The sequence below is a fragment of the Populus euphratica genome, unplaced genomic scaffold, assembly GCF_000495115.2.
Source record: "Populus euphratica unplaced genomic scaffold, PopEup_1.0 scaffold185.1, whole genome shotgun sequence".
Taxonomy (NCBI): Eukaryota; Viridiplantae; Streptophyta; class Magnoliopsida; order Malpighiales; family Salicaceae; genus Populus; species Populus euphratica.
This window is the reverse complement of record NW_011499982.1, coordinates 365,346-376,022: the sequence shown is the minus strand read 5'-3', so window position 1 is coordinate 376,022 and position 10,677 is coordinate 365,346. Positions and strand designations below refer to the sequence as shown.

General features: G+C 32.8%; 1 protein-coding gene across 1 annotated transcript; it reads right to left on the bottom strand.

The window, feature by feature from the left end:
• Nucleotides 1-2,601: 2,601 nt before the first annotated feature.
• Nucleotides 2,602-8,980, bottom strand: LOC105139869 (mitogen-activated protein kinase 20-like). The gene is made up of 11 exons (XM_011046497.1): nt 8,237-8,980; nt 6,494-6,902; nt 6,109-6,236; nt 5,963-6,022; nt 5,243-5,392; nt 4,883-5,038; nt 4,505-4,716; nt 4,289-4,390; nt 3,293-3,462; nt 3,053-3,202; nt 2,602-2,966 (listed from the first exon to the last, which is right to left on the bottom strand). The coding sequence occupies exons 1-11, from the start codon at nt 8,261-8,263 to the stop codon at nt 2,659-2,661; spliced, it is 1,872 nt and encodes a 623-aa protein (XP_011044799.1). The 5' UTR covers nt 8,264-8,980; the 3' UTR covers nt 2,602-2,658.
• Nucleotides 8,981-10,677: the final 1,697 nt, after the last annotated feature.

Here is a 10,677-nt window from a genome sequence, read left to right as displayed (position 1 = left end):
ACTAAAGGATCATTGAAAGAGTGGTAGCACATCTATGGTTATTTTTTAGAACCTGTTTCATAAACATGAGTGGAGGCAACTTCTTAATTGGAATGAATATCGTGGTGATTTTAATGGTTTTGTTTATGATGATGAGATAAATATGGATTGATATTCTCCATCAATTTATGATATTTATTTTAACGGTGATTATATTGATAATGATATCATAAATAATGATGATAATAGAAATGATGATATTATCAATGTTGTAATTTTTAAATAAATTAAAGATTGAGTACACAGATAATATATAAGGTGCTCAACCAAAAAAAACTTATTAATTTAAGTTATGTTGATCTATTTAATTACAGGTTTATTATTATCTCAAATGTAGATTTGTTACAAGGTTTCAATGCATGTTAATGAATTAAATGTGTGAGGTTTACAATTCATTACTTTAAGTGTTAGTGAAAGATAAGTAATATCTTGATCGATTAATGAAAAGAATTTGGAGAGTCATAATTGAACTTTTATAAAACAAAGATAGGAGTAATTTATACTCAATAAAGAGTTTTTTCAATGACCGGTGCAAGAGATTTTTAAGGAAATTTTTTCCTTAGTTATTTTTTTTTATTTAGTCTAGGAAATTAAATGTTATGCCTAATAACTTTATTTTTTTCTATTTTGTTTAGTATTTTTATTGTTTTTCCATTATTTTTAAGTTTTCTAGTTTGTTTAGATTATTTTTTGTTTTATTTAAGGACTTGTAAATTTCTTAAAGAGAACACTACTTGGTGTGGTGAATTATTGAGCAATAAAATTTTGAGTTATAATCTTTATGACGTGTTCCTATTTGGTAGAATTTTATATTACTTATACTTGTTATCCTTCTATTGTTGATTACATCTACATTAGATATTCATTGCATTATAAATAAGAGAATTGAAATCATAACTAAATAATTTGTCTTATAAATTATTTTTATAAATAGCATAAACATAAATATTTTCATCTCGATGTATTATATACAGGTGGTGACTATTTATCAAATATATTCCATTTAGTGTAGTACTATTTTATAGTTTTGTGTTACATAGTGAGTAAAATAAAAAAAACTGAAACATAAAGAACTACTTCGTATTTTTATTAAATTCAGCCTAACAAGTCAACCTTGAAATTTCTTAATCATATTTCTTATTTAGCCGAGGCTTAAAATTATATTTAGAATGTGACTCAGTTGACTTAGTCGGCCTAAAAGCATTCCTGTCAGGTCCAAAAACATCCTATCAACTAATGAAAAATATTTAAAAATGAAATTGATATATAAAACTTACTAACTTAACTTTTTGTTTAATATAAGTTTAAAATTAAACTATATTGAAGTTGTCTTAACATAACTCAGTCAACTTGGTTGGTCCAAAAACAACCTAGATGACCAATAAAAACAACTTTAAGATGAAGTTGAGATTAAAAAAAAAAAATTATCGACCGATCTTATTTAGCCCAAGTATAAAACTAAATTGTATGGTAATGGTCTCGATATCATTCAATTAATTTTATTAAAACAAAAATAATCTAGACAATTGTTAAAAAGAAATTGATAATAAATTAAAAAGAAAGAAAAATAAATAAACAAAATAAAAACATAAATAAGATAAAAAAAGAAATTGATAATAAATTAAAAAGAAAGAAAAGAAAGGGAAATGACAAAAAAGGTAAGAGGCTAAATTAAAGATTCACTATTTATATTTATAGATAGTGAAGCTCGATAATAATTCTCACTTCTTATGATATAAAAGTAAATATACAATGAGAAACAATGATATATATATATAAAAGAGGCTAAATTTGTAATTTATTTTGGACATGCAAAGACCAATTACAGTAAAATAAATATTAAACCTAGGAGATCAATTACTCAAATTCAAGCGCTTTTAAATTTTAATTTATTTTACCATAATTGTCAATTAAATTTAGAGTTCTTTTCATTATTTGATATATTAAGAAAACTAGAAAGATATTAAAATTGCTATAAAAAGTATGAAAAAAGGCTGATTTTGTCACCCCATCAAAATACAGAGAGGAATGACAGTAGAATAAGACTACTATGACCTTCTCAAAACACTTAACCATATGTTTTCCCTAGACCGAACCATCTAGTTTCAGCAAACAAGAATAAAGCCCAGCGTTCAAAGGGAACAGAAACACGTGGAGTAATCTCAAGACACAACGGGGACACTACCTATTTTGAAGCATAGAAGGCTCAGAGCCAAACACAAATACCGATTACACTTGCACAGTTGCACGTGCATTGGAAGAGCTATTTAATGAGAATTATGCGTATTTAAATCCACTAATTTCCCCTCTGAATTTTTTAAAAAAAGTTTTTATGGATATAGACATTTATTGTTTCTCATGACCAAAACCTATTTTCCTATGAGAACCTGACAAAGTACCGCTCTTTCAAGAAGCATCCCGCCCCCCCTCTTTTTACACAATCCACTACATAAAACCTCCTGTAGTATTCTGACAGCAAAATTCCTAGAACGAATCTTGGAATTTTTCCACTTTTATACTCAAGACAAGTGGATCTCGTCAGTCCTTTTCTAGTACATAACGAATCTTGGAATTTTTCCACTTTTATACTCAAGACAAGTGGATCTCCTCAGTCCTTTTCTAGTACATCCTTGCCATACCATATTGAACAGTTCCGACCTTTCTGTGAGCAGCTCTAGATGCGGTCGCAGCAGCTGCAGCACCAATACCACCATACTGTGACTTGGTCTGCAGCAAACTTGTGTCAATCATCACCCGGTCATCCACATGCTCTTCCTTGCTCCCTCCCACCCTTGTCATAAAAAATGGGTTGGAGTCGATGTTGATAGCAACATCTGGAGCATATTTGGCAGCCATGCCACATTGCTGGACTTGCTTTTGCGAGGACAGGTCTCTTTCAGCTTCCATGGTAGATCGTTCTAGCTTTCCTGTACTGGATTTGCGGTAACAATATGGACTTGCTTTTGCGAGGACAGGTCTCTTTCAGCTTCCATGGTAGATCGTTCTAGCTTTCCTGTACTAGATTTGCGGTAACAATATGCAGAAGGAACAGGCTGCAGAGGAAGGACTGTACTTTTCATGTATGTTCTTGGGTCATACGCATCTTTCCTGATGCTTCCATTCTCGTATGGCACAACTGACCCCACAACCTTTCCAGGTTTAGCTACAGAGGCAAATGCAATGAATTATTACACTGTAAATGTAAAACGTAATCCATTTAGTAGAAAAACAGTGGGCAACACGAGTATAGTACCCAGTGGAATTCTCTGCTGTGCCTGCAAGGTCCTTGATATATTTACGGGAATTCCTTCAGCGTCTCGGGGGTTTTTGTTATACACTTCCTCTGTGGAGTGCCTGTCCTTGAAGGAAGCAAGGTTCTGTTGTTCTTTGGAAGGGATTGAGCTTGAATGTACAACTGTAGACCTGCACATATCTTTCAAAGGTCAGAGAAAAATTAACCTGACTGCCAGTAAAATACTTTGAAGCCTGGGGAATACGTAATAAAACGAGAAATACTTGAAAAGAAAAGAAAAATAAGAACATTCAAATCTACAAGACTTTGCAGTCTTGCTGAAATCCAGAAAATAAACTCCCCCAAGAATCTCTGAAGCACAATACAGAATCAAAACCAAATATCTTGTCCTGTAGAAGTTATCTGACAAGAGACAGATCCTTCAAACCATCTAAACACAACACATATCAGGACAAATAATCTAACTCCAAAGATCACACATCAATCTATTCATCCTTCCAACAATTGCTTTCAATTACTTCCACAACATGAATGCAACACAATAGCTAACAATTCAGTGCAACATCAAACTAATTTCAATACGGCCAAAACTGCCACTTCATATCATAAAGAACATCACATGCCCCAACTACTACAACAACGTGCCATCTTCTTGTTGGGCTTGTCCCAACACTTGTATCTCTCAACAATCGGGAAAGACTTAAAAGTTTAGATGAAATTGAAAGAACACAAAATCTGATGACCATTACAACAGTCTTCACTAAGGTCATCACTGACTTTCTGCTATCAACAAATGGTGAAAACTTTGAAGTTAAGAAGAAACTGATAGAATGCAAAATCTCATGATGATTCAAAAAGTAACTGGTAACATCATCACTACCTCCCTCTGATCCCTACTTATTATACAAAAAATGACCTGAAAAAAGCAGGCAACAAAAACGAGAAGATCATAGCAAAAAACAAGAATACAACAGATGATGCCTGGATATATTTTACCTGGGAAGAGATACATGCTTCCTTTCAAGTGGAATTACAGGCCCACTTTTACCACCATTTTCCTCAAGATGCGCAAACTGCTTTCTGAATTGATCAACCGCACTGTCCACACCACCAAAAATCAGGGGAAAGTGGAAGCAGAAAGATAGTTGCATATCCCATCTTTGAAAGCCAAAAAAAATGCATAAAACAAAAGAAAGTCCCAAAAGCTAGAACCTTGGATAGAGAAAGTTAGTCCTCTCAGTTCCATTTGCATAGTCCTTGAGCAGTTGAGGATGGTATTCCAGTATCTCCCGAAAGATTAGCTCTCGTATGTCCTCCTTTGTAACTCTCCGTCTCTCAAACTCAAACTCCATCTTTGTTATTGGTTGGCAGGAAGGCTCCCTCTCGACTTTTGCCAATCCCTTAAAGTAAGGATCTCCCAGCGCCTAATAAATATAAGCAGGCCAAAAGAATTCGACAGATTATAGCCATATTAAAAGATCAAGAGAGAATAGGATGCAGTGATATGATTGCAATGCAGAAAAGACAAGCAACAAGGGTGAGGAATGGCATAAAAGCTCAGAAAGTTAATAATTTTATAGAGGAAGACACCTCTTCAGCAGTCGGCCGGTCTTTCGGGTCAAATGCGAGCAGCCTTTCCAACAAACATAGTGCCAAAGGATCTGCATTTGGAAATTTCTGTGCAAATGGAACAGGCGCCTTTTTCCTCATGCTAGTTAAGTATCTCCTTGCCTTATCATTTCGAACCTGAATTCATAATAAAAGATTAAAAAAGAGTAACACAATAAAATATACAAGTTATGTTCATTTTGTGTTTTTTAGTGTTTTTGAGCAAGCATTTCTCTGTTTTTTTTCTAGCAGGACTACGGTTGTGGGGGAGTGTTTTTAATGTAGGTTGAGCAAGAGCATGTCAAGAGAAAAACACAAAATTTATCACAACTTTGCACTCACCCGTGAGATTGTATCTAATGACGGCGTACCAAGTAGATCAGTCATTAAGTCCAACTGGTGAACAACATTTTTGCCAGGAAAAAGAGGTTTCCCTGTTATCACTTCAGCAAAAATGCAGCCTATACTCCATATATCAATTGCTGGAGTGTACTGCAACCAGTGCCATTGAAAAAAAATAAAAAACTGTTAACAGAGTTATTTTGAAAGAAGAAAACTAAGACTTTACAGTTTTTTTCTACAGAACAATAACTTTGTTTATAATAAATCGTTGACAGGCAATCCACTCTGGCTCTCACCCTCAGAATTATGAACCAACAACTCAAAACATCCATCAATGCATGGAGCATGGAGATATTCCACTACACACAATTGAACAAAAGGAAAATTAAGAGATAACCACAGCTACCTCCCTCAGAATTATGAACCAACAACTCAAAACATCCATCAATGCATGATGGAGCATGGAAATATTCCACTACACACAATTGAACATAAGGAAAATTAAGAGAGAACCACAGCTACCATTGCTTCCTTTTCCAAACAATAGCAGTATCACATCTAAGCCTCAATACTCAAATTAAAGGATCACTTTTCAGCATTAACACAAGAAAATGGTTCTGAAAAATCATTTTCCATCTGCAATCCAGGGCGCCAACTAACATTTTTAACTTAACTTCAAAAATGTCAAGCCTATGAATTGAAAATCATATGTGGTCATACCTTTGAGAAAAAAGACCCACAGAGTTCAGGAGCTCTATACCACCTTGTAGCAACATAATCCTGTAAATGTACAACAAGAATTCAAAGTAAAGGCTCCCAGTTCCTATTAGAAAGCGCATGATGGATTTAATATCTTAGAAGAGTACCGTCCAGAATATTGTTGAGGGTGTATCATTGAAAGCAACTCTTGCTAACCCAAAATCACAGATTTTAAGTTTACAGTTCGCATTCGCCAATATATTCTTTGGCTTTAAATCTCGATGATAAACATTTGCTGGAGCCAAGTGGATAAGAATTAGATACATGCCACATTCTCAACAAACAGAAATAAGAGTCGTAACAAAGAAAGAGGTAGATGAGGAATAAGAGTCATAACAAAGAAAGAGGTAGATGAGGACAGAGCAATTATATTACAAGGAAACCAGTCACCAAAGCATACCAATACAGTAGGAAAGGGTGGCTGAATGCAAATTGTCAACCTATTTCTGGAATTAAGTAAAGCTCCAATTAAAGCAATAAACAGTATAGTACCTGTGTGGATATACTTTAATGCACGAAGTAGCTGATAAAGAAAAAATTGATAGTGCTCTCGTGTCAAGTCATCATTGGCTTTGATGACTTGATGGAGATCCGACTCCATGAGCTCAAAAACAACATAGATATCCTTAAAATCCCTTCTTGAAGGTGGTAGCATGATGTGCTTAATTTCCACAATATCAGGATGTCTTAGGAGCCTAAGCAGCTTTATCTCACGCAATATACGAGCAGCATCGGAAATGTGTTCAAAAATATCATGTATTTTCTTTATTGCCACTTTCTCACCAGTGTGAGTGTCAATTGCAGAGCAAACAACACCATAACTGCCTTTCCCGATAACTTCCTGAATTTTGTACCTATTGGCATCACCATATTCTGAGAAGAAGTCCATTTCAGTTGAATTCTGTGACATTGGAACCCAAGTCAGTTTGGAATAATAACACATTACACTAGATCAATAAATATTTCTATGCATTTCTACCAACTTTATGACAGTAATCATCTATGAAAAATTAATCACCTATTTGCTATCTTCTTTTACCATATTCAACAGCATGAAAATCAATGCCAGTGAGTCTTAGATCAAATAGAACTGTGTACATATCCAAATCATACGCAACTATATTCCAGCATGTGGCACTTCAGATGAATAAATCTGACATCTTATTACTTAAATAAAATTGAATTAAATGGTACCCATATTGTAACTATTATGAACATGGAAGTTTCTTATTCAAATGCAATAAACAAAGAATAATCCAATCAAAAGTGATTTTTTTATAAAGATTGTGTTTGTCCCCCACACCTCAATTTTCACTTTATTTTCCTGTGGTTCCATGAGATCAAAACCCTTGTTTTATTCTTTTGAAAGGATTATAACAGTGGGGTACAAAATTGGAATTCATCAAAAGCATGGAAAGGAGGAAAAGAAAAGGAATACAATGCAAATAATTTGAAAATATAAACACATTACACAGAAGTTCAGTAGCTTCCCAAATAATAAGATGAAATGCAATGGATATAATTACTAAACCAACTTCTTGCAAGTTCATACTTCCTAACCCAGAATCAATTAGAACAGCTATCTCAACAAACATAACATCAATCTAGCAGCCTCAAAATCACCGAAAAATTGCATTTACACCCTCGAAATAGACAATTCATGGATTTCCACTTGTACAAAATCAGAATAGAAGGAAAGCAAAACCAAGTCGAAAACATTTTACACATAAGATGAAGAGGAGCAAAAAAATCCAAATAGCTTAATACGGGGAAAAAAGAAAAAAAACTATCAGTTAATGAAAAAATCTACTAAACGAGAGCGAATCAAATCCACATGAAGATAGATATATAGAAAAAGAATACATAAAAATGGCATCTAATGAAATCACAGATGAGCATAAGAATTTAAGTTAGTGGATAACATTGTCAACTGCATCTCCCATAGAAGAGAACAACAAAAACATAAATCCATTCTCTTTTTTTTTTTTGTAGATAATCAAACAAATTGCTACACGGTTTAGCTACCACACAGAATAATTGCATCTGCCAAAAAAATCCCAACTCTTAATTATTCATAAATTTCTTCATATAATTCCAGAATGATGCTTTCCTTATCTTAACAAAAAAAAACCTTTAAACATGAAAATAAAAAACCACACAGCACAGAAAACAGTCAATTCTGAGTCAAATTATTAAAATTAACATCCAAAACAAATTAAACAATCTTAATTTCACCTTTTTTCTATGATCTTGCTGCTGCATATTTTTTGTTCTCCAATCCTAAAATTTCGACTAAATTTTTTTTTCCGGCCTCTAAAATCTGAAACTCGTTTGAATTATATATAAAACAGGTTACAAATCCTGATCAATCAAAGTTGATCAACCGCATTTGCCCCATCTACCTCTGCTCCTTATTACAAGACCAGAATCCCACCTTATCCTCCTCGAATCCTTAACCGAGCATACATTCAAGACCAATCCCTTCATGCACTCCTCCTCCAATTTTCTTCCTCCCCCAATCCCAAGCTCCAAATTCCCTCCCTCCAATATAATATCAGTAACTATCATAAATCAACAGCCACCGTCTCTTTTTGACAACAACAACAACAACGATGAGAATACCTCTTCTTGCATTCCTTATTCCATCAATCTCTCCTCTAGCTAACCCTACACAAAATAATAATAATAATAATAATAATAATAATAATAATAATCTGTTGAGTTAACAAAACGAAACTGCTTTCGGGTTTGCGTGTAGATCCGTATTTTGAATTTTGTAAAAGAAATTAAATTATAGTGTGTTTGTGAGGGTTTTTGAGTGTAGAGAAATGCAAGATCTGTCACCGACACGAAGCTGGAACAAAAAAAGTAAAGAAAGAGAGATTACGAGAAAGATAGAAGAGGGAAAGGAGAGGTTTTACGGCATGTATCTAGGGGATGGAATGGGGGTATTTTGGGCTTTTCCGCTTTGCTTCCTAACTATCCATTGCTATAAATTATTTTTTTGATTTATTAGCACTGTAATTGATAACCGGATATTTAATACCGTTTGAGTATACGGATAATGCGATTTACATACGGAAATGGCATTGGGGTGTAATTATATGGGGTTGTTCAGGGGTAGAGATGGCATGGGGTTATTTTCTTTTGGCAGGTGGAGGCGGGTATGAGTAAGAGGGGTTAGGTGCAAGTGCCTGTATGATTTGATGGACATGTTTCCTGACACGTGGTGAGATCATGGTGTGTTGAGTGAAGACTCGGTGGTCCCACAGCCTAGGTGGAACATTATGTTATGCTTTGGTGCTGCATAAGGTTTCTATACAAAAAGTGCTGGATTTTGCTTGCCATGCGACAGTTTATGTTATAAAATAACAAATATTTTTAAAAGTCCTTATGAACTATGTTTTAACCAATTCTATTATAAAATTTATTTTATATTCTTAACATTGTATTTGAAATCAATTCATTATTAAAACTAAATTTAATTATAGTATTTAATTTAATTTAACTAATAAAAAAAATTAATTTATATATTTGATATCAAACTTAAATTTATTTATTGATTTATATTACTTCCATCTTCTTCATCGTATCTTCTTCATCATTTTATTCATTCACAGTTATTTATATTACTTCCATCTTCTTCATCATTTTATTCATTCACAGGATCTTTCAATTCTATAGATATTTTTCCATAATAAATAACACATCTCTTTCATGCTTCAACCACCATAAATCCCCCTTCTTTCTATCTTTAATATTCATTCATGTAAATTATGCATAAAATCAAATTTAAATATTTATTTTTAATGTAAATTAAGGATAGACAATATGATCTAAAGAGATTAAACAAAAAAATAGAGTGTTTTGGTGATGGTGTAGTTGAGATTTTAACGATGATGTATTTTAGAGAAGTTAATTTTCAATATTAATTTCTCCTTTTTACTATAGCTAATTATGTTAAAATTTTATTTATTGTTTATAATTTTTAGATATTTAATTTTATTTTAAATTCATTTCAAAATACAAATGATTTCTATAAAGAAACATAGTTAGTGAGGAATAATTTATTGATTCACTCACAATGCCAAGATTATATCTTTATATACCAAACATATTTTTTATTGCACGTAATTGTAGATAGACATATACAAGAATAGAAAATAAGTAATCAATTACCAATTACAATATTTTACAACTTATTATATGAGATTCTTTCCTTTAACAGTCCCTCTTAAGTTGACTAAAATGACAATCAACTCACTAAGTAGTATTTCAAATTATACCAAACTAAATGGCTTGGTGAATATGTTGACTAGTTGATTTTAAGTTATGTGTATAATAGCTTAATTGTCACAAAATATGTCAATATAACTTTAAACCAAGTAATCTCACAATGATTATCAGTCATAGATTGATATTCTACCCTTGCACTTGGATAAGACAGAATGTCTTGGTTATTTTCCTTTTAATAAATTGGTGTTGAATCAGATAAAATTTGTTCATATGTTTGATTGATGTACTTAAAGACCTTGTGTGCAACTTTGAAATGTGGTTAACTTAGTCAATACATGAATAACATAAACCAAATCAAGTCTTGTTATGGAGAGGTAAATCAATTGACCCAAAAGTCATTGGTATGGAGATGGACTAATTAATGGCTTCATGCTTGTTTG

What these genes read in the sequence shown, in the direction of transcription:
- LOC105139869 (XM_011046497.1), bottom strand. Translation starts at nt 8,263, where the DNA reads ATGCAGCAGCAAGATCATAGAAAAAAG. An exon ending in AGCAAGATCATAGAAAAAAG is followed by an intron (nt 6,903 to 8,236) that starts GTGAAATTAAGA and finishes CCAATGTCACAG; the next exon opens with AATTCAACTGAAATGGACTT. An exon ending in AAGCATGTATCTCTTCCCAG is followed by an intron (nt 3,463 to 4,288) that starts GTAAAATATATC and finishes AGATATGTGCAG; the next exon opens with GTCTACAGTTGTACATTCAA.